The sequence below is a fragment of the Geotrypetes seraphini genome, chromosome 6 (genome assembly GCF_902459505.1).
Source record: "Geotrypetes seraphini chromosome 6, aGeoSer1.1, whole genome shotgun sequence".
NCBI lineage: Eukaryota > Metazoa > Chordata > Amphibia > Gymnophiona > Dermophiidae > Geotrypetes > Geotrypetes seraphini.
Genome location: NC_047089.1, coordinates 138,528,664 through 138,553,872, shown reverse-complemented (window position 1 = coordinate 138,553,872; position 25,209 = coordinate 138,528,664). Strand labels below are relative to the sequence as shown.

General features: G+C 41.5%; 1 protein-coding gene across 2 annotated transcripts in view; it reads right to left on the bottom strand.

Annotated features, from left to right (window-relative positions):
* CNGA3 (cyclic nucleotide gated channel subunit alpha 3) overlaps positions 1 to 25,209 on the bottom strand; it is an 88,462-nt gene that overhangs the window by 44,025 nt on the left and 19,228 nt on the right. The window contains exons 1-2 of one of the 2 annotated variants that reach the window (XM_033947548.1): positions 10,569 to 10,753; positions 3,852 to 3,986 (exon numbers count right to left, since the gene is read on the bottom strand). In XM_033947548.1, the coding sequence (XP_033803439.1) occupies positions 3,852 to 3,952 (101 nt within the window). In that variant the 5' untranslated portion in view covers positions 3,953 to 3,986; positions 10,569 to 10,753. Of the gene's footprint in view, positions 1 to 3,851; positions 3,987 to 10,568; positions 10,754 to 25,209 lie in introns of those variants that run through there. The other variant, XM_033947547.1, reaches the window with a different exon arrangement.

The window sequence follows — 25,209 nt, the reverse complement described above, 5'->3', positions numbered from 1 at the left end:
GGGTATGGTGGTGGTGGGGGCTTAGGAGTGCCACAAAAAAAATAAAAAAAGGTAGATGGAGGGAGAGGGGAGATGGGGAGTTGGTGGACTGGAGGAGAGATGGGGAGAAGATAGATGGGATAAATGAACTTGGTGGAGGGGGGAGATCATGGAGAGGGGAGATGGGGGAAGGATAGAAGAAATAAGGATCTAAAAACAGGAGTGGGAGAGAGATGGTGGACAATGGGATTTAGGAAGGGAAGGAACAGAAAGGGAGAGAAGTTGGACACAAGGGATGGTGTGGAGGGGGGATAGAGATACTGGATAAGAGGGTAGTTGGGAAGAGAAAGGGAGACATGGTGGACTCTGGAGTGATGGAGAAGGAGAGAGAGATGAAGGATGAAAGGGTAATTCAGAAAAGATGGATCTGTGGATGGAGACAAAAAAAAAAAAAAGGAATGATACCAGACCTCTGGAGGAGGGAAAGGAAATGGAAGGGGAGGACAGAGATGGCAGATGGATGGTTAGCATGGAGAAAGAAGAAAGGAGACCCTGGCAAGCAAGTTATCAGAAGACAACTGCAGACAGGGACCGATAAGATCTGAATAATGATCAGACAACAAAAGGTAGAAAAAATAATTTTATTTTCTATTTTGTGGTGTTAGACCATAAACGTGAGCTAGGATTTAAGAGAGAGAGGAAAAGTCTTTTCTGTTTGTTTATTTTCTTTACACCACAGTGCCAGTGTGGGTAGGAGAGGGTAAAGTGGGTGAAGAGGCTACAAAAGGGGTGAAGAGACTATAGAATAAACCCACCAGGATATTTGAAAAAACACATCCACTTGGGCAGGAAAATCGAATTGAATTGAAAAATCGATTCAATAGACTGAATCGAATCGGATCGAATTTTTTTTTCCTGAATCGGGCAGCACTAGAGTAGGATATGGACTTGGGTCTCCATCTCTATAGTCCACTGCACCAACCACTAGGCTACACCAGGAACCTGCTTGCTGTTCTAATAGGACTGGCCAAAATATCTGAAGTTGTCATACAGGCTGGTATGTACTCTTCTTTCTATATCTTTGGGGGATTGGAGAGGGTCAGTGAATACTGGTCAGTTTGGGTACCTTTTTTGGCACTTATTTGTTACTGAAACAGGTCTAGCCTCAAATGTCCAATTTTTGCCCTGGATGTTTTCTACAATGTTCTATTATTGCAGAAAAATGCCCAAATCATAAACCTACTCTAGTCCCACCTAAAACTCTCTCCTGTGAGATTAAGATGCACTGCATACAAACTGCATAGAATTCTGTCTAAAATAGGTTTCAGAACTAGCAATTTGGACATTTTGCTGACAAAAATGTCCCATCTGCCACTTGGTGCCACTTTTTGGACATTTTTCTCTTTTAAAAATGAGCTCCTTTAGCTGTTTTGGTGGGAGTCCAGAAGGCTCGATGGTAAAGGAAGATTGCTGTTTGTCTATGAGAGGCAGAATGAAGGGATTTAAAGAGTTTGGTCCACATAGTAGTCCAGTCTCCATCAGTGATAGGCGACTTCAACATCTGAGTCCATTTGGTTTTGGAAATTGGGAGTGCAGGAAAACATTTAGATTGAATAAGTTTATACCAATTGGAAGATTGACCCCTGGAGGCTGAAAAGGCAAAAATCTTGGAGTGTAAGTCAGAGTTAGTATGAAGAGAAGAAGGAGAAGAAAGTTTCGCAGCAAGACAATGGTGTAATTGTACCCATCTAAAGTATTGAGAAGTGGGAATATTAAATTTTGCCATAATATCGGAAAAGGTAATCCAATTGTCGTTTATAATAAGATGTGATAAATTCCAAATTCTCTGATGATGCCAGGTTTTCCAGGCCACAACTGCATTATCAATCTTTAGTTTGGGATTGTGCCAAATCGGTGCTAGTATCGATTTGCCCAGTTTTTTCTCTGAAAGGGAGTCTATGCGATGAAGCGCCTGCCATGTGTTAAGCAAAATTGGATTTTGTTTGGCTAGTGGAGGAAGAGGAATGGCAGGAGCATGCTGGAGGATTTAGGGGTCTACAGTCGAGTGTTCTAATGACAGCCATACGGGTATTGTGTTTGAGGAGCAATGAGTCAGCCAAATGGAACCTTGAGATAACAAGAAAGCATAGTGATATTCCCGAAAACTGGGAAAGTTGACTCCGCCTTCTAGTTTAGAACACTTCAATTTGCACAATGCTATGCGAGGTTGTTTGTTTTGCCAAAGGAATGACGAGAGAAGGTGTTCAATTCTTGAGTATATAGAATTGGGGAAGAGGCAAGGGAGCATGCTTAGTATGTAGTTGATCTTGGGCGTGATCATCATTTTTATGGTAGAAAGTCTGCCCCACCAGGATAAATTCAAAGGGGACCATCTGGAAGTGCAAGAACGAATAATAGAAAAGATAAAGTCAGAATTGAGTCTTAAGGTGGAGTCAAACGAGGATCCAAAATATAAGCCTAGATATTTAATCTTAGTAGGGGACCATATAAACCCGTATTTAGAAGATTCAGATTGAACGTCAATACAGTTAAGCGGAAGAATTTCAGATTTAGTGACGTTTAATTTATATCCAGAGATGGTAGAATAGTGATTAATTTGTTCAAGTACATATATTAGGGATTCAGGCGTGACATATAGAAGAATATCGTCGGCATAGGCCGAAAGTTTTACTGAGAAGGGACCTGATTGAAACCCTTCAATCCTAGAATCAAATCTAAAGGCAGCTAAGAGTGGTTCTAGGGCAAGATTAAAAAGTAATGGGGAAAGAGGACATCCCTGTCTCGTACCACGGGATGGAAAGAAGGGTTTAGAAAGATTTCCATTGATAATGATCCGAGTCGTTGGGTGGGAGTAGAGAACTCCAATCATGGATATAAAAGACTCCCACCAAAACAGCTAAAGTCATGAGATCCTCGGACAATCTATGCTGGACCTGCAAATCCTTTGAAGGATCCTTACATCATATGCTATATGATTGCCCCCATTTGCAAATCTTCTGGACATCTATCTGGCAGATGATTACCAAAATTTTTGCTCTTAATGACCCCTTATCTTTTGATATCATAATTTAGGGATCCCTAGCTCTTTCCACACCTCTCTATATGTATCATGACCGCCTTCTAACCCTTTTGTTATTTCTTGCTTTTCAAATAATATTACAAAATTGGAAAGACTTTACAAAAATTGACTTCAACCAATGGTGGAATTCTGTATGTCTTCATAATAAATACGAACGCCACATGGCGGATCATTGTAACGCTTCGCTTTCCTATACTAAAACTTGGTCGATTATGCTAGACTTTTGTGGTATGGACCTTTGACTGTACACTTACTTGATCTTTTTGTCTTACTCATAGTGATCTTCAATATGTTTATTATGAGCACTAATTTGGTTGCCGTATTTACCGATTTGATAACTATATGATTGATTTCGTATGACTATAATCAGACATGTTTATTTCTGACATTGTACACACGTCACACATCATTTCATATTTCTTATCTCTTTTATATTCACGCTCATTATTGATAGCTGATGTATTCCTGTATACCTGTTGTATCGTATTATTGATTATTTTTTGTAACCCACTCTCCATTGTTATGCAATGTGATATATTTGCTGGTGTCCTTCTCTTTCGATTTCTTCCGTAGTTTTCGGAAGCTTATCTTACTTTTCTGTAACTCTATTGTTTATAAAACCAATAAAAATTACTGGAACTTAAAAAAAAAAAAAAATTAGCTCCTATATCTTTTATATCGGACTAAGCTTCTTTTTCTAGTCTGATAATTGTTTGAAACTTCTACTTTAATCTAAAAATGCATTTCTTTTTCATGATCAGGGGAATGTTACCTGCTGGCTCCATTTTCAGCTTGTTCAATGTCTTCCTCTGTGGTCCTGATAGAAAGCCTGTTCAAAGCGTTGTGAGATTGCTGGGTGTTGATTTTAGCCATCTTGTTATCCGTTCATTGAGCTTTCAGATGGCATCTATAGTGCAAATGAGAGCATGAAGAATGTGAGAGCAGATGAAAGCAAAGTCCATCTAACCCACTGTTTCTAATTTTGTTAACTGCTTTGATTTCACTACATTTGTTAAAAAAAAAAATGCAGTATATCAAATAAACCAACTGTAACTGTATATTTCTCCTTTCTATTGCAATAGCACAAATCCTACTAGATCTCTGCCTTCAATCTCACTTTACCCACTAGCAAGGATCCCATGCCCTTGTATCATTGTTTAAATTTTATTTTGATGTCAATATTATCAGGAAACACAAAAAAAGATGCACAAGGGGCCTTCAAATTCCGAGCAATCAAAAATCATTTTATTGAAGGACCCAACATAGTCTGTGTTTTGGCGTGTCTGCCTGTGTCAGGAGTCTACATAAAAAACATATACATAATCAAATCAGTTGACAGATATGATATAAAAAGATATGGATAAAAGGAACACAAAAATGAACAAAACACATCAATGAATATGAACGTGCTGACAAATAATTTACTTAAAAGATATAGTGGGAGAATGACATGATAATCTGAATAAAAACAGTGAAAAAATACATTATTACAATTTGATAGGTGGACTAAAATGTGGTTGAGTTACACAAAACACATATTTAAATAAATAAATATGACAGTATTTACAGATAAATGAATTAAAAAACACTGTAAGAAAGTGACATGTGATAGTGACATGTATGAATAAACTGGTGAAAACCACAGTCTTAAGTAAATTATTTGTAAAATACTTTCACATTCATTGAAGTGTTTTGCTAGGGTTATCAGATGTCCTTTTGAGAACATGTCCGGGGGTCTGGTCGGCTTTTCAAAACCCAGCACTTTGGGTTTTGAAAAGCTTCCAAAAAATCGCCGTCTGGCAGGAGGGCATCCGCACATGTGCAGATGCCCTCCTGCCTTTCAAAAGCAGGCAACAGAGGGCAAGATGGGATTGGGGGCGGGACTGGGACGTAACGGGTCAGGGATGGGTGGAACTGAGCAGGCCTGGGGGCCTAGGGGTCCGGATTTCCCATTTGGAAAATCTGGTAACCCTAAGTTTTGTTAATTTGTGTGTTCCTTTTATCCATATCTTTTGATATGATTATATTTTTTTTTCTAGTGCAATAGGTGTGTCAGTCTGGACAGCAGGATATTCTCCCCAAGCTCACGAGCTGTGCAGAAGGAATCCATTCCAGGTTTTCCACTCCTCCTTCACCCGAGGGCTCTGCTGCCTCCTTCAGTTTTTCCTTTTGCACGTGAGCCGCAAGGTGTCTTTCTGATCTGCTCTGGGGTCCTTGGGGACCTTTTTGGCTAGCCTGCAGAAAACTTGTGGAGCTCAGGGTCCGTAACCCTAGTAGCTTAGCTTGCCTACTGAATCGCAGGGGCTTGAGCACAGGCTGTTAGCTTATTTGGATAACCGGGATAAAAACATAAGAATTTCCGCTGCTGGGTCAGACCAGTGGTCCATCATGCCCAGCAGTCCTTTCACGCGGCAGCCTTTAGGTCAAAGACCAGTGCCCTAACTGAGACTAGCCTTATCTGCGTACGTTATGGTTCAGCGGGAACTTGTCTAACTTTATCTTGAAACCCTGTAGGGCGTTTCCCCCTATAACATCCTCCGGAAGAGCGTTCCAGTTTTCCACCACTATCTGGGTGAAGAACTTCCTTACGTTTGTATGGAATCTATCCCCTTTTAGCTTTAGAGAGTGCCCTCTCGTTCTCTCTACCTTGGAGAGGGTGAACAACCTGTCTCTGTCTACTAAGTCTACACTTCCCCCTCCGTATTCGTGAATTCCGTATTTACAGATTCGTTTATTCGCGGTTTTAAATAAAAAAAATATATTTTCATTTTTTGGGCTATTTTAAGCCCCCACCCACCCTCTTAAGCCTTACATTTTTTGGCTTGAGCATTGGTGTGATCTACAAACGTCAGGCTTCGGTCCAGGGTGATGCCAAGGATTTTGGTTGTAGGATTAATTGGGTAGTCTGGAACAAGTTTGCAGGAAGCAGTGAGGGCCCTTAACCAAGGGGAAGATCCCAAAGTATGCCGGCTGTTCAAGCCTTTGGTGCTATTAGAGCTCATTACTGAATCCCTGTGGGAGTTACAGTTAGACTCCCAGCAAGCCCCTTCCACTTAGTGTTTTACCTTCAACAGAGTGAGAGCGCAGCCCATGTCTTTTCTGTGACATCCTGATATGAGTATTTTAGTCACGGAGCACTGTGATGTTCCTGAGGCCTCTTTAAAGGTAGCCAAAACAATGACTAGGCTGTATCCTATTGCACAGGAGTGGCAACAGATATTCAATCAGACTAAGTAGATTCTTTGGTAGCTCAGGTAACCAAGCGCACGTGCTTGGCAAGTGAGGGAAGCATAGTATTAAAGGATATGCAGGATTGCAGAGTAGATGTGGTCCTAAAAAGGCAGTTTGAAGTTTTGGCCTTAGGGATCAAATCAGCTGCAGCAGTCTCTTTTGTGGCACGCGCTTATCATACCATGATGCGTGGGCTCACCCTGTCAGAGGGCAAACTGGAGAAAATATTTAATCAAACAACATGTAATTAAACCCTGGAATTCATTGCCAGAGAATGTGGTAAAATCAGTTAGCTTACCAGGGTTTAAAAATGTTTGGATACTTTCCTAAAAGAGAAGTCCATTGGCCATTATTGAGATGGCTTGAGGAAATCCACTGCTTATTCCTATGATAAGTAGCATAAAATCTATTTTACCAAGTTTCCAAGTTACTACTTGAGATCTAGCTAGGTAATTAGGACCTGGGTTGGCCACTGTTAGAAACAGGATACTAGGCTTGATGGACTTTCGGTCTGTCACAGTATGGCAATTTTTATGATGCTAGCAGGGGTGGATTATATTGAATTGTTCTCTACGATATCATCAGAGTCATGAGCAATGCTGTGGCTTATTCAGTTTCAACCCACAGAATGCTCTGGATCAGGCAATTGGTGGGAGATTCCATCTCCAAGGCTATTCTCAGGATACTACCTTTCAAAGGACAGATGTTGTTCAGAAAGGGTCTGAAGGATCTGTTGGCCAACATGGCAGATTGCCTGCCAAAATCTCTACCTGATAGCAGACCAAGAAACTCTAGAGGTTCTGGATAGTCTAATTTTTGTAATTCCAGGCACTTTCAACAGTACTCAGAAGAAGCCACATCTCAAAGATCCTATCAGGGGTTAAGACAGAGATTTACAAGATTTAGGTGAACCCAAGCCTCCAGTTCTCATCCCACATCAACATCCAAGAAATCGCAATGATGCCAGAGCTGAAGTCATCCTCCTGAGGATAGGAGGAAGGCTCTCGGAGTATGCAGAGGTCTGAGTACAGATCTCTTCAGACTGCTGGGTGCTGGAGACCATTCAGGGAGGGTACAAGCTAGAATTTGCCCATCCCTTAACACAGTGTTTCTCAACTTCTTCAAGCCATGTACCCCCTAAGCCTAACAAATACCAACCGAGTACCCCCGCCCAAGCTCTGCCCCTGACCCACCCCCATAATAACTACTAATTGTAATGCAATTTCTTCCATCCATTTTTCATAAACACACAATATTATCTTATTAATACATAATGGTAACCACAAAATTTTAAAAAAAACACAAAGCACACTGTACGCAGAGAAAATGTTAATTATAATTTATATTCAGGGTTTTTTTTCAAAGAGGTCAAGGCAAATGACTTTAAAATATGCAATCAATAACAACTATAGAAAAATAGACAAATATAGTGCAAAATATAGACAACAGATATAAAATCTCAAAACTGACACATTTTGATCACTAAATTGAAAATAAAATCATTTTTCCTACCTTTGTTGTTTGGTGATTTCATGAGTCTCTGGTTGCACTTCCTTCTGACTGTGCATCCAATATTTCCTTCTTTCTGCCTCCTCTCCTCCGGACCCCATTCCCTTCCTCAACCAACATCTCTCTCTCTGTCCCTCCACGAGTCCAACTTTTCTTCCTCTCTCCTCCACCCTATTGGCAATATGTCTCCCTTTCTCTCTCTCACTGTCCATATGTCTTGAGTGATCCAGGCATCTCTCCCACCCCCTCTACTGCCACATCCAACATTTCTCCTCTCTCATCTCATGTGCAGCATTTTTCATCATTGCCCACCAGCCCCATGCCCATTTCTCCTTCTATCACCCCTCTCCAGCACAATGCCACATTTCTCCCTCCATCACTATTTCCAGCATTCCCCCCTTGCATCCCCTTCAATCTGCCCTCTCCACCACCATATCTAACATTTCTCCCTCTCATCCTTCTATTTCCCATGCATCTCTATCTCACTCCTCTCTCTCTCTCTGCCCAAATTTCCTTTGTTCCTTTCTCTATGTGCACCATCTCTCACTCACACACTCATGCCCATCAATTCTCCCTTTCTATTCCCTCCCATCTGTGTCCCATGCTCATGCCCTTCCTTTCCTTCTGTGTCGAGTTTGTGCCCCTTCCACTCCCTGCCTCCCAGCTTTGTTCCAAAATTAAGTTGCACGCTGGGAATCACTGCCTGTCCCACCCGCCCATACCTCCCTCCCATGAAGCCAACCTATCCACAGAAGCTGCAGGCGCTGCCGGGAATCCCTGCTAAAGCTGCTGCCAGAGATCCCTCCCTGCCTGCCTGTCTGCCCTCCTGCCACACCATCCCCACCACCGAAGCCGACCCTTTTATTTTGTTGGAGCTGGACTTGCTCCATTCTCCCCTAGTAGAACTCTGTGCAGAGACAGTGTGTGCAGCGATTAACATGCTGTACATGGCTAGCCCACAAGCCTTCCCTCTGACGTCAATTCTGATGCCGGAGAGAAGGTTCTAGGTCAGCTACGAAGCGTGTGAGTCAGGGCCGGTTTTAGACATGCTGGAGCCCAGAGCAGAAATTAAGGAGGGCCCCCTGATCCCTTCTCCTTTCTGCACCCTCCCCCTGATATCCCTACCTACCATTAATACCACACATAAAACAACTATAAATGACTTCTTCACTCACAAAACACAGATTGACCTTTACCAAATATAGAACAAGAGACCACAAATAGAAATTGAACTGGGAACCCCAAGAAATTAAACTCAGCAAGTATTGCAATACTGGAGAAATAAAATCAGATATGCACTTTCTTTCTGTACTGAACACACAAGACCCAGGTCCACCAAAATTTAGCCACCTCCCTTGCTCTGGATGGTGGAGATCCCAAACCCTGCCAGTTGAAGAACACCTTCTCCAGTCTGGTAGCCAGAAATCTCCCAAGCTCTGTAGCTAGCAGCAGTGTCTCTGAGCTGCCACCAGCTGCAGAGCTTGAAGAGTTCTGGCTGCTGAACTGGAGGAACATTTTCAGCTGGCAGGGCTTTGGGAAACCCACCAACTTAGATACAGGCAGTCCCCGAGTTATAGATGCCTGACTTTTATGACTCGTACTAAGAACGTGATTGCGGCTTCATTTGATTTCACTGAGCAGGATTTCCAGTGGCATAGACTCTTACACTTTAGCAGATTTGGGAATGATGCATGGCCACATTAGGAACTGTGTGTGGTTGTACATGCTGTACCTTAGAAGGAACACCGGTAGGGATAATTGGCCCTTTGGTCAGCTGGGAGCAGAGGTAAGCAGCAAGAAATTTAAAATCTACAAGTTCTGAGTTACATACAAATTCGACTTAAGAACAGTTTTAAAAATGTAACTCATTCTTAACCCAAGGACTGCCTGTATTTATATTTTACATTTGGGGAAAGAGGCATGGTAGGAAGAAAATTTAGTGCCCACCCACTTTGGGTTCAGGGCACTGCCCATCCTCACTCTCCCATCAGTTGTGTGGTAACCATTGGAAATACTACAAAAATCTGTGATGCACATATCCCAAAGCTACCATATTCCACCAGTTGCATACCTAGCACATATGACACCCAGGGACGATCATTTTTTAACATCCCCTCCTCTCTATAAAGAACATGATTTTTGGTAATAATCCACAAGTCGCATATGAGTGTATCTAGGACAAGGCAGAATCTTACATACTGCAGCGAACACTAGAACATCAATACACCCAATGTAAAACCCAAGACAGATTAGAACAGATCAAACCTGCACAATCAATGATAACAAAAAAAACATGTCTTTCGTACACCCAGAACACAGAAACACCCTCGCCCAATATAGAATAAGTAATCACAACTAAAAATAGAAATATATAGACAAAGGTTAAACTGAACCACTAAGAACCCAGACTCTGCATACAAGGCAACACCACAAAAACAGTGATGCATATCCCCTAATATTTTACAAAATATAAAGACAGCAGATGTTTATTTGAGAACAGAGAAAAAACAAATCACACTACAAATTCACAAATAAAAATAAAACAAAAAATGGAAAATAAGATAATACCATTTTATTTGATGTAATACATTTTTCAATTAGCTTTCAGAGGTCAAAATCTCTTTCCTCAGGTGAGTAAAGTATACTGCTGTTACAGTATCCTGTCCTGACCTGAACAAGGGGGATTTGGTCTCTGAGAGCTAGTCAAAATTGCATTAAAATTAGTCCAATAAAAGGAGAAAAAGCATACCAGGTTCTGAGGGAACTGTGTTTTCTTTCATCTTTCCTAACTGCTGCTCTTCTTGAGGATTCTATCAGTTGGTTCAACACAGCTGCGAATTTCAAAAGTGGTCACGTGGCCGCTTAACGTAAGCCTCTGATTGGGAGCATTTAATAGGAGGTAATGCTCCTTAGGGTGAGCAATGGGGGATTGACTTCAGATTTTGATCATTGTTATAGGAAAAAAGAAAAAGATATGTGTAATTCATTGAACAATCTTATTTGATTATTGGGTGCTGTTGGTGTGATGTGTTCAATACAAATAATAATAGGGAATAGGCCGGGGAGGATGTAAGGTGGATGTAAAAATTAGCCGGAAGCAGGGTGTAATCTCAATAAATGTTAATCGAAAGCTCAATGGCCAAAGGATTAGAAAGGCAACAGATAGGAAGGTAAAATTTGTATTATAGTAAACGGTAGGTCAGTACAGACTAAGGGCTAGATTCACTAAGCCAGTGGTTCCCAACCCTGTCCTGGAGGAACACCAGGCCAATTGGGTTTTCAGGCTAGCCCTAATGAATATGCATGAAGCAAATTTGCATGCCTATCACTTCCATCATATGCAAATCTCTCTCATGCATATTCATTAGGGCTAGCCTGAAAACCCGATTGGCCTGGTGTTCCTCCAGGACAGGGTTGGGAATCACTGCACTAAGCAAACCGATCGTGTACATGGTCTATGCATGCGTCAGGATCGCACACTAGCGATCCATGCAGTCAGAGGAGGGTCGTTCCTCCGATCGCACTAATTTTAATTTTTTGTTTCTTGAATTGGTCGGACCTGCACGGATCAGCCATGGATAGGCCACGGAGAGTCAGGTTAGTGAATCTAGCCCTAAAACGGCTGCTATTCTGGAGTTAGTAGAGAATAAGGATGTGGAGATTGTATGCCTTACAGCAGTGGTTCTTAACCTTGTTGGAGGTACTGAACCCCACCAGTTTCATATGCGTGTTCACCGAACCCTTCTTTTTTTGGAAAAATAAAATATGATTTTTACAAATTCAAAACATAGGTATACAGTGAGGGAAAAAATAATATCAATTTTGAAAACAAAAAAGTTCTCCTATATTTCGAATAATAATAACATAATAATGAAATTTACTGCAAATCAGTGTGACTTCTGCTGTTGCCTCTCAGAGACCAGTTCAGAAATGCGCGGCTTTACCTTGGCAAGTGCCACTCTCATGTCATTTTCGCAACAAAGTCTGTTCCTTTTCTTCGTTTTTATGTCCAGCATCCTCGAAAAGGATTGCTCGCAAAGATATGTTGTAACAAACGGTATGAAAATTTCCAGAGCTTTCTTAGCAATAACAGGGTACGTTACCAATTGTTGACACCAAAACGTTGAGAGCGTTGTTGTTCTGAAGAGTTGCTGTTGAACCTGGCTCTGCTGAATTTCAATGATTTCATCGAGGTATTCATCATTGACATCTGTTGTCTCAAAACTAAACGTGAACATGCTGGATATGACTCTCTTGTAGGGAAGTATCCGTCGAGAGACTTTGCAAGTTCATCTAAGAGCGTGGCAATAGTTTGCTTCAGTTCCGCGGGTACAGAAATGTCTCCGATTCCAGATACATCTTTGATCTTATTTACACAGTTGTCTAGCAGGGGAAAGTTTGCGAAGTTATCGTTTTCTGTTCGTCGTTTCCATAATGGTAGCTTTTTTAGAAAAGCTTTCAGGTTTTCTTCCGCTTCGATGATGTTGACTCCACCACCCTGCATCTGCTTATTGAGATGATTGAGAGCTGCAAAGATATCAGCCATGTATGCTAAAATGAGAATGAACTCAGAATTTTTGAAGCAATCTGCATGACATTTGCTGCTCTTGCAAAAACAGAGCTAATTCCACACGCATGGCAAAATCACGATTCAGCACCTGTCCCCGGGATAACCACCGAACGTTAGAATGGTACAGAAGTACCTCGAATTCAGATCCCATTTCTTTACACAGCTCCTTGAAGATGCGGTTTTTCAGAGCATTATTTCGCACATAGTTCACGCATTCCACAACAATTTTTAAAACTTCTGCCAGTTTTGGAGGCAAGGTTTTTGTTGCCAACGCATGCCTGTGCAGAATGCAATGCGTAACAATGATGTGTGGTGCATCGGCATTCACTAGCGCACCAAAACCGGACTTTCTTCCGAGCATGGCTGGAGCTCCGTCCGAACGAACTGCAGAAACCATATCCCACGAAAGATTGTTGTCTTTGAAGAAGTCATCCACAAGTTTCTTCACATCAGTTGCCTTAGTTGTTGTTGTAAGAGGCTTACAAAATAAAAAATCTTCCTTTATCACGTCGTCTTTCACATAGCGCACGAATACTGCAAGCTTGCTTAGATTGGAAACGTCTTAGATTGTGGTCTCGTTGAGTTGAAGGCTGAATTTTGCCGGGCTTGACATCAGATCTGCAACTACTTGAGCCAAGATGACTTTGCTCATGTCCTCTATTCTGTTGCTGATGATGTCATTTGAAAGAGGAATTTCAGATAACTGAACTTCAGCCGCTTTTCCCAGCATGATATTCGCCATCTTCAACACAGCTGGTTTTATGAGTGTTTCACCAATGGTGTGTGGTTTGCCCTGCTTTGCAATCAGGAGCAACTTCGTACGATGCTGTGAGGATCAGTTTGTTGATGGGTACAAAGCCGAGAACAGGCAGAGTAGCTTTTTCATCGAATCTTGCTCTTTTCACCTTGAATTCAGCGAGCATTGTGTTCTTGTATTTTCCATCTCCATGCAGCTTAAGGAAGTGTTCCCTTAGTTTTGCCGGAGTTAGACTAGAATTACTCAACTTGGCATTGCAAATCATGCAATTAGGACGCTGACTCCCATCACGTTCCGTTATACATGTGAATCCATATTGTACATATTCGTCCGACCACTTTCGTATTTTGCTCGACATAGTTAGTAATGGATTAAAATATTAAGATAGGTATCACACGACGTACCATCACAACAGTTACAATTTGACTACTGTGCGCATCAAATCCCCTGCAGCACAGATAGGCCAAGCGATGTTGCGTGATCACCTGCAGCCAATTATGGACAAGCGGGGCGTATCATCACGAATCAGAAGCGCTTTGGTCACGTTCAATCACAAATTTTGATCAGGAATTGATTGATGTATATAAGGCGTTAGTTACAGATTGATAGATCAAGAAACCGAGTACACGATCAGTCTTGATCAAAATCACTGAATAACTGATAGATGATTGAACGTGACCGAAGCGCTATATGAGTCGGAGGTGTGTTTTGACCTCTGCCGAACCCGCGAGACTGACTCACCGAACCCCTGGGGTTCGGTCGAACCCAGGTTAAGAACCACTGCCTTACAGAGACATGGTTATAAACTGAGGGAGAAGCCTATTTATTTCAGGCACTTCCTTCAGACTTTGAACTTTTTTCTCATTTAAGATCTTTACAGTTGTTTGAACTTAAATCAGTGTCTTTCCTATATAAGGAACTATTATTGGTTCAGATTGGGAGGAAGTGCCCAACCTATTTGGCTGTGTTTTACTGCCCCCCAGGATTACCAGTGATAACTTGGAATAATATATATCAGACTATAGCAGATTTAATGGTTTGATATTCTAGGTTATTAATAGTAGGAGACTTTAATGTTCAGATTGACATGATAAATGAATATAGAACTACATTGTTCTTATCTTTATTAGCCGATTTAAAATTGAAACAATGTGTTAATGTGGCAACTCATCAAAAGGGTCATACATTAGATTTAGGGCTCCTTTTACGAAGCTGCATTAGTGGCTTTATCGCATGCATATTTTTAGTGTGCGCTAACCTCTGCGCTAGCCGAAAAACTACCGCCTGCTCAAGAGGAGGCAGTAGCGGCTAGCGCAGCCGTAAAATTAGCACGTGATATTACATGCGTTAAACCGCTAACGCGGCTTTGTAAAAGGAGTCCTTAGTGTTAACTTCTGATAATATTGGTAATGATAATTTGGTGAGGATATAGACTGAACCTCTTTCGTGGAGTGATCATTATGTAGTCAGTTGGAATATAATGTTGGGTAATCAAGTTGATAAGAATAGTGGGTCAACAAAGATATGATATTGTAGGTCATTACATTCTATTCAATTAAATGAGATATCCCCTTTTTTCCTTAAGTTTCCCTCAGATTTTCTGAAAGCTATATTAGAGGATCAGGTAGATATTTGGAATAAGGTTTTACAGGAAGTATTAGATGAACTAGCACCACTGAGAGAGAGAAAACCAAAGACTCAAAATAAATGGTTTCATAAGGGATTGTGGTTACTGGAAACAGTTAAGAAGGGCAGAAAGAATTTGGAAAAAGAGAAGAACTAGTTCAGCTTTAGGTCGGTGTAAGAATATCCAAAGCATTTTTAATAGGGAGATAAAGAAAGCAAAAAAAGATGCAAGAATTCCAACTAAACAACTATTTTCTATAGTATCAGCTTTTAAAAAGTAGAAGTCTAATAATAGATCTAGAATAATGCCAGAGGCATTAGCTGACTTTTTTCTCTCAAAAATTTTACTTTTACGGTCAAGGGGAAAAAATGGAACTTAAATAATGTTGAGTTAGATAGGAATGAATCAAAAGAGGATAGTATAAAACTAGGAAAATCAAACTGGTCAACTTTTCAACTGCCTACGTTGACAAAACTAGAGAAACTTTTGAGTAAAATGCATGTTACTTTTTGTGAGTTAGATGCCATCCGGTCACAGTGGCTATCGTGCTCTAGACATGGGCTTTGGCTTTAAATATGATACATAACAGTTTAAATAAGGGTGAGGTCCCAGTATGCTGGCAAAAGGCAGTTATTAAACCTACCGTATTTTGAAGAACAAAGATCTAGATATATTTAATCCAGCTAGTTATAGGCCAGTTTCAAATCTTTGCTTTTTAGCAAAACTGACAGAGCAGATAGTTTTAGAGCAATTGGTCTCTTATATCGAGTCAACAAAGGTTCTAAATCCAAGACGGGCAAGATTCAAGACAAAGTTAGACAAGTTCCTGCTGGTCTCAGTTAGGGCACTGCTCTTTGACCTAGGGGCCACCGCGGGAGCGGACTGCTGGGCATGATGGACCACTGGTCTGACCCAGCAGCGGCAATTCTTATGATTTTGAACTATACACAGTACTGAGACAGTTTTAGCAGGTTTCCTTAGTGAAGTTCACTCTATCTTGGATCACGGAAACTTCGCTATAGTAATATCTTTAAATCTGAGCTCAGCATTTGATCTAGTTGACCATGAACTTCTATTGAGATTGCTCCTTGAGATAGGTTTAATAGGAGTAGTTTGGGATTGGTTTGCAGCCTTTCTCCGGGAGTACTTACAGATGGGTCAACATCCAGTGATAGACTGTGGGGTACCACAATACAGGCTCATCCCTTTCACTTATTCTGTTTAATATATTTTTGAGTCCTCTTGCAAGACGAATTCAGGAATTAGGAATCAGTACATATATCTATGCAGATGATATTTTGTTGGTATATGATTTATCCCCTGCAACATTGGATCTGAGCTCTCTTTTGGATGGTTTGGATAGCATAGAAGAATGATTGGGGGAACATGGACTAGTATTGAATTTGTCAAAAACAGTAGCATGTTGTATTTCCAGGGACAAGGTAACACCAGAACTAGATTTCTCACTACACCGTCAGCATATAGAGATAGTATATAGTTTTACGTATTTGGGAATTATAATTGACTGTCATTTGAATTTTGAGAAGCAGGTGTTATCTACAGTTGCAAAAGGATTTGGGGCATTAAGACAACTTAGAGCTATTCGAGATTTCCTGGATGAGAAATTGATACATACTTTAATCCATGCTTTTATTCTATCTAAGTTGGATTATGGCAACTTGGTATATGCGGGAATAACAGTTGGGCAACTGAAACGTTTACAAACAGTACAAAATGCGGCAATTTGGCTGTTAGGTCGCACTCATCTATGATCATGTAACTCCTTTATATTTGAAATTCCATTGGTTACCAATGGAATTTAGAATTAAATTTAAAATCCTGATACTGACACATAGGGGATTATTTGAGTTACAACCATTATATCTCTCTAATCTAGTGTTATTTTACATACCTAGTCACTCGTTGAGATCTTTAAATGACAATAAAGTAGTTGTTCCCCATATCTCAAAGGCTCACCTTGCCTCAAGCAGAAATGGTGCATTTTTCTACTTAGTTCCAATATTATGGAACAATGTACCAGTAGAGTTAAGGAAGGAAGAATTATTTCAAAATTTTAAGAGACATCTAAAAGCACATTTTTTTTCAAATGGCTTTCCCCCGAATTGAATAATGGAGTGGGGACTGCAATCTGCCTTAATTTAGAACATAAGAACATAAGAAGCGCCATCTCCGGATCAGACCTTCGGTCCATCAAGTCCGGCGATCCGCACACGCGGAGGCCCTGCCAGGTATACACCTGGTTTATTTTATAGCCAACCATACTTTATATGCCTCTCTCAAGGAGATATGCATCTAGTTTGCTTTTGAAGCCTAGGACTGTCGATTCTGCAATAATCTCCCCTGGGAGAGTATTCCAGATGCCAACCACTCTCTGTGTGAAGCAGAACTTTCTGACATTAGTCCTGAACTTGTCCCCCCTTAGCTTCATTTCATGTCCTCTTGTCCGTGTCAAATTGGACAATGTAAATAATCTTCTCTGCTCTATTTTGTCGATTCCTTTCAGTATTTTGAAGGTCTCGATCATATCCCCACGCAGTCTCCCTTTCTCAAGGGAGAACAATCCCAGTGTTTTAAATCGATCCTCATATACCAGTTTCTCCATACCCTTCACTAGTTTGGTTGCTCGTCTCTGCACCCTCTCCAGCAGTTTTATATCCTTCTTTAGGTAGGGAGACCAATGTTGGACGCAGTATTCCAAGTGGGGTCTGACCATTGCCCTATAAAGCGGCATTATAACTTTCTCCGATCTACTCGAGATTCCTTTCTTTATCATGCCCAACATTCTATTTGCCTTCTTTGCCGCTGCCGCGCATTGTGCTGACGGCTTCAGGGTCCTATCTATCAGTACACCCAGATCTCTTTCTTGTACACTTTTTCCCAGACTTGCACCTGACATTCTGTACTCGTATTCCTTATTCTTACTGCCTAAATGCATTACCTTGCATTTCTCCACGTTGAACTTCATCTGCCATTTCTCCGCCCATTTTTCTAACCGACACAAATCGCTCTGGAGTTCCTCACTATCCTCCTGCGATCTGATTGCCCGGCAGAGTTTTGTGTCATCTGCAAACTTGATGATCTCACTGGATGTTCCGTTTTCCAAGTCATTGATATAAATATTAAAAAGGATCGGTCCAAGTACTGAGCCCTGGGGTACACCACTAGTCACTATCTCCCAGTCGGAGATAGTATTAATTTGTATTAATTTGTACTGATTCATGTTGATTTGGATAGATTTAGCTTCTCTGCTTGATTACCTTCATCAACTATTCAGCCAAGGCTCAAGCGCTCTAATATTGCAACTTGATCTGAGTAGCGCATTTGACTTGATTGACCATGCCACTCTACTAGACTGTCTAACATCTATTGGAATCTCAGGTCATGTTCTCAATTGGTTCCACGAATTCTTGACAACAAGAACCTACAAGGTGTTCAAGGACGACACTACCTCTTACAGCTGGGACAACCCTTGTGAGGTCCCACAAGGCTCCCCCTTGTCCCCCACCCTATTTAACATCTACCTTGCCTCCCTAGGAAACCTCCTGCAGAATTTAAAGCTCAAATTCTTCATCTACGCAGACGACATCACCATAATCATTCCGCTCTCTTACCTTACCTCAGAGCTTCTAAACTCACTATCTTTCACCCTAAATCAGATCGAACTCTGGATGACAGCGTTTAGACTACAGCTAAACCCAGAAAAAACTAAATTCTTCTTAGTAACCCCAAATGACAAAATCAAGGAAACTGCGCTACATGTCAATGGTCTAGACTACTGTATTGAGCAATCCTTAAAAATACTAGGAGTCACCTTAGACAAGCATTTCACACTGGAGAAACACACTGACCTAGTGTTTAAGAAAAGTATCTCGATGCTCTGGAAACTCCGCACCATTAAAAAATACTTTGACGACACCTCCTTTCGTCTGCTGGTCCAAGCTTCTATTCTCAGTGTCCTGGACTACTGTAACATCATTTATCTGGGCGCCTTCAAGAAAATCATCAAGAAGCTGAGATTGGTCCAAAATACCGCCATCCGCCTTATCTTTGGCCTGAAGAAATGGGAACACATATCCCCTTTCTACCACAAGTTGCACTGGCTGCCATTCGAATCCAGAGTCCTATTTAAGTTCTCTTGCATCTGCTACAAAACCGTATCTGGTATGTCACCAGACTATCTTTACCCTCACTTCAACCTAAACTATAATAATAAGAGCTCCCGCAGAATAACTATGTTCGCTTTTCCCTCACTGAAATCGTGTCATCTTAAAAGATTCCTCGAACGAACCTTCTCTTTTCAAGCGGCCAAACTAAATTCATGGCTCGCCCAAATTATACTTGACGCCTCTTCATACCTCCACTTTAGAAAAAAGCTCAAAACTCTACTTTTCAATGGACCAAATCCTTAATGCTCCCCACTTCCGCCTTAACGTTCCCCTTCTCCACATTAGAAAACAGATCAAAATCTCTTCTTTGCAACAGATCAAATCCTTAACCCTCCCCTCCCCCTCCTCAATGCTTCCCACCTCTTCCTTTACTTTTTCCCCACCCTTCCAAGATTGTTGCTCCCCCCTCTCATCTAATGTGCTTTGTTCCCCCTTCTCATAAATCCAATTGTACTCTCTTCAGTTCATACTGTATATGCTCTGTATTAGCCCTCCCTCACCTAAATTGTCAATGTAAACTAGTCTTGACCTTTCGATTGCCTTGCTATGTTCTTCTTTTTTCAATCGCACTGTATGTAATTCATCTATTTGTTGTGAACCGCCTAGAACTCCCTGGGTATGGCGGTATACAAAAAAATAAATAATTATTATTATTATAACAGTTTTAGTGGATATGTTTTAGAAATTTTAATTTCTTTGATGCTCTCAAGCTCTGCTAGTGGCGGATCTGTGAAGAGTGCTGTGCCGGGAGTTGTATTAAGACCTGCACTAAAATATGACTGCTGCTTCAGATACTTTTATTTTGTATCTTTTTTCATTATTTCTATTTCTTTGATTTTTGATCTTGGAAATGTATTATATGTTGTTATTACATATTTTTAGTTTATCAGGCACTTTAGCTAGATTGTGAGCCTTCAGGACAGATAGGGTAGTTTTTCTCAAGTACAGTCAAACCTTGGTTTGCGAGCATAATTTGTTCCAGAAGCATGCTCGTAATCCAAAGCACTCGTATATCAAAGTGAATTTCCCCATAGGAAATAATGGAAACTCAGACAATTCGTTCCACAACCCCAAAACTTTAATACAAAATGCTATACGTGCTTGTATTGCAAGACTTCGCTTGTTTAGAACAGTCACTATGCTCCTGCAGCGTCAGAGAGAGAAGAACCATCGGCTCAGTTGTGGTGATGTGACGCATGTATACTGTATGTACTCGTATTGCAAGACTTTGCTTGTATATCAAGTTAAAATTTAATAAAATGTTTTGCTTGTCTTGCAAAACACTTGCAAACCAAGTTACTTGCAATCCAAGGTTTTACTGTACCTAATTTCATTTTAGTTTGATACTTTGTAAACCCGTTAGGTCAATAAAATGCAGGAGCGGGATATCAAATCTTAAATAAACATAAACCTTATTTCCGTTTCTGTTTATAAACATTTATCAACACAGCTACACTAGTACTTTATCCTAAAGCAAAAAAATACATAAATAGAAATTTTTTTTCTACCTTTTGTTGTTTAGTTTCTGCTTTCCTCATCTCTTCATTCTCTTTCTTTCATCCACTATCTGCCCTCTCTCTTCCCCTTCTGTATGGCATCTGCTCTCTTTCTATGCCCCTTCCAGAAACTGTCTGCCTCCCCCTCCCATCCCCCACAACATTGGTCTGGCATTCAACTTCTTTCCTTTGCTCCCCCCCCCCATGGAACCTCTGTCTCTTTTCCTCCCTCCCCCTCCCACTGGTCTGGCATCCATCTTCTTCTCTCTGTGCCTCCCATGGTCTGGCATCTCTATCTCCTCCCCCACCTGTGGTTTTTAGTGTCTCTCTCTTCTCATTTCCTCCCCTCAGATCTGGTATCTCTGTCTCCGACCCCCCCTGTCTCTCTTTCCTTTCCTTTTCTTCCCTGGTCTTCCTTCTCAATTTATTTTCTGCCTCTGTCTAGATTAAACTCTTTCTTACTATCCAGTCCTCAATTTCCCTCTTTTCACTGTGTATACCTACAGCTTGCCACCCCTTTCCTTCACCTCCTCCAGTATTTCACTAGCCCTATCCTCTTCCCCCTCACCCCCATCCAGCCTGTTGCCTTTTTTCTTTATCCAATCCTGCCATCCAGTAAATGCCCTCTTTCTCCACTTCCATTCAGCATCTGCTCTCCCCTCCCCACTGACATCCAATGTCTGCTCTCTTCTCTCTCCACTTCCACCCTCTGCCCCCTCTCCTTCCACCTCAATTCCATCGAGTATCCTGCCCCTCTCTCTCTTCCTTCACCCCAATTCCATCGAGTATCCTGCCTCTCTTTCTCCCTCCACCCCAATTCTATTGAGTAGCCTGCCCCCTCACCACTGCTGCTGCTTTCCCACATGCACCTGATGGAACATAATAAAGCTCAATCTAATCTAATCTAAACCTTAAGTTTATATACCGCATCATCTCCATGAGAATGGAGCTCGACATGGTTTACAAGAACTTAAAATAGTGGGTAGAGAAGAAGAAAAAGGATTACATGAACTTATGTGTAGAAGGGGGGAGAGAAAGGGGGGAAGGATAGAGCTACAATTTGCTGAAAAGCCAGGTTTTCAGTTGTTTGCGGAATAACTGAAGGGAGCTCAGGTTCCGCAGCGGGGTGGTGAGGTCGTTCCAAAGACCTGTGATTTTGAAGAGAAGGGATTTTCCCAGTTTGCCTGAATAGTGGATGCCACTCAACCTCTTCCCCTTGATGGCACATTCCCCCACCCCTTTCCCTCACCTTCGAGGCCACCTTTCCAAATCACAGTTTCCTTTTTCAGTTGGGCCTCAGCACAGCTGCCATTTTCATAAGTTGTGAGCAGCTGCCCGGCCCGAATCTTCCCCTCTGAAGCAACTTCCTGTTTCTGCCTGGGTGGATTGCATCAGAGGGAAAGCTTCAGGTCGGGCAGCTGCCTGCAAGTTATGAAAACGGCAGCTGCACTGAGGCCCCACTGAAAAAGGAAACTGTGATTCGGAAAGGCGACTGTGAAGGTAAGGGGATGGGGGGGGGGGGGGTGTGGAGATGCGGCAACAAGGGGAACAGATGTCCAGACCGCAGGGCCCCCTTGAGCTGTGGGGCCCAGGGAAGCTGCTCTGTTTGCTAACCCCTAACGCTGGCCATGGTGTGAGTCACTGCCTGCGCCCCTGCACGGAGTGCTGCTAGGGAGAAGGGAGCCAGTCCAGCTCCAACGAAGTAACAGGGTCGGCTTCAGAGATGAGGGTGGTGTAGTGGGTGGGCAGATAGGCAGGCAGGGAGGCAGGGAGGGATCCCCTGCAGTGGCTTCAGCAGCAGGCGGGCAGGCGGGCAGGGAGGATACCCCCAACAAGCGGCCTGCATACCCCCAGAGGTGCATGTACTGCGTGTTGAGAAACACTGCCTTAACAGACTGGTTTGTGGACCTTCAGGTGGGGTGTCCAGAAAAGTCATGCAATATCTTAGCAATGGTACAGAGACTTGTAAAAATACAGGCCTTAGAGCCAGTACTGCCCAAAGTATCATGCTTGGGCAGATACTCCATATACTTCATAGTGCCCAAGAAAGGCTCAGAAGATTGGAGACCCATCAAGGCCCTGAAAGTTCCAAACTTTCGCATGGAAACCATGCAGTCAGTTATTGCAGCAGTAGCTCTGGAAGAATTTCTAGCTTCCCTAGACTTGACGGAAGCCTACCTGCACATTCCCATATTTCCAGATCACAGGAGATTCCATGTGCCGGAGAGACATTATCAGTTCCCAGCCTACTATAATCAAATTTTAACACCAAAATTAAATAATATGATGTGAAGTGCTCAGCCCATCAACCCAAGTGCTTACACATTGGGATCGTGGGAGTGCTGTGATGGTCCCTGTGGCAACCTATGCTTTGAACTTATAAGCACTTAGGTAGATGGGCTGAGCACTTCACTTCACATCACATTATTTAATTTTGGCGTTAACATTTGATTATAGTAGGCTACAGCCTGTGAATATAACAACTGAACAGTATCTACACAGGTTTATTTCATGGATTACTTCCAGCTTTGAAAAATTAGAGCATGTCCATTAAATAAAATGAGTGCGTATGCACTTACTGCCACCCATTTTGTAGGCGGCAGGGGCTCATGCACTATTAATGTGCTAAGCAGTTAGTATGCAGGAATACTTTCCCACTTTCTATTGCAGCTTGTGCACTATTAACTAGTACTACTATTTCTATACCATTACTTTTTGTAACCTGCTACATCCTCAAAATATAATTCTCAACAATGTAGTTGTTTTGGTCAAAGGTTCAATTATGTTTTCTTTAAGGAAGTAACATTTACATTTTAAAATAAACTTCACCCAAATAGACAAACACAGGTGAAATAAAATAAATATTAAAAGAACAGTTTATTTGTTATCAATATTTGTCCCAAGATAGTTGTTTATTTGTTATCAATATTTATCCCCAAATTTTCCTCACTGATTTAGAACATAAGAACATATGATTTGCCGCTGCTGGGTCAGACTAGTGGTCCATTGTGCCCAGCAGTCCGCTCACGCGGCGGCCTTTAGGTCAAAGACCATTGCCCTATTTGAGTCTAGCCTTACTTGCGTATATTCTGTTCAAGTAGGAATTTATTCAATCTTGTCTTGAATCTCTGAAGGGTGCTTCCCCTATAATAGCCTCTGGAAGAGCATTCCAGATTTGTACCACTCTCTGGGTGAAGAAGAACTTCCTTACGTTTGTACGGAATCTTTTTCCTACTAACTTTAGCGAGTGCCCTCGTGTTCTCTTCACCTTGGAGAGGGTAAATAATCTCTCTCTACTAAGTCAATTCTCTTTAATATCTTGAATGTTTCGATCATGTCCCCTCTCAGTCTTCTCTTTACAAGAGAGAAGAGGCCCAGATTATCTAGCCTTCCGTTGTATGGCAACTCCCCCAGTCACTTAACCATTTTTGTTGTTCTTCTCTGGACCCTTTGAAGTAGTACTATGTCCTTTTTCATGTACGGCGACCAGTGTTGGATTCAGTATTCCAGGTGGGGGCATACAATGGCCCGGTATAATGGCATGATAACTTTTTCAGATCTGTTTGTGATCCCCTTCTTAATCATTCCTAGCATTGGGTGGATGGTTTCCTTGACTTGTCTATAAGTACTCCCAAGTCTCTTTCCTGGGATCTCTCTGTGAGTATAGCACCGGACAGGATTTCTTCCACAGCAAAACAGATGCATATCCAGTCCTTTTATTTCTCCGTTGGGATCTGTTGGGTACCTTTCTTCCTTTTCTGGCCCAGAACAGCTTCTTCCACAATGCCTACTCCCTAGCTAAAAAAACAAAGGAAGCAAAACCCCACATCCCTATATGGTGACAACCCCCCCCCCCCCCAATAAACACTGTGGCCACTAGCTACCTAAATAAATCAAAGAATAATTGAAATTTCCCTAAAACTAATCCCACCCACTTTTTTTAAAACCAAGGATTAATTAAAATTTAATAAAATTTCTTTACTGGATCTATAAATATCCAAAAGCAGTACGCAGCCCTGCCAGCATAAGTATTCAATTCTATTTGGAATTTTCAGCTTAAGGGTTTAAAACAAGTTTGGTTTTAAGTATACAGACTTCAAAATCACTGAAACTCACTTAAATCAGCATAAGATAAATTCTTCATAATAAAACTTTGCTGATATCTCCAATAAAATTTATTTTACTACATATAAATTTACTCCACTAACAAAAATGCCAAATCACCATATTTGAGCTAACCTCAGCTCCAATACCAATTTCCTAAACCAAATCAATTATTAAAATGAAAATTTATCTTTACAAACAAATTCTACTGAGACATCAATTAACCTACACCTGTCTCTGCCAACAAAACCAACCCAACTGCCCACCTTGGCAGTTTTAGAACTCCCGAACACTGCACACTTCCTGGAGAAAGCTGTGCTGTCCAGAATTCTAAAAGTGACACATACAGCTCAAAATTCTTTAACCTACAGGAATACCTTTTTAAAAAATTTTATTTATAGCCTTGGTTACATTATTATTTCTATAGCGCTGCTAGATGTAAGCAGCTGAGGAATTAACACAGGAACACTTAGGCCCTGATTTTATAAATCGTCTATAGCAGTGTATCGCAAACTGTGTGCCTCCTGAGATTTCAGGTGTGCCATAACATATTGGTGAGGAGAAGAATCATCCACACTGGCTGACTGCCTACAGGATGTACCTCTTGCGGCGAGAGGCACATCCTGTAGGAAGTCGGCGCAAGTGACTC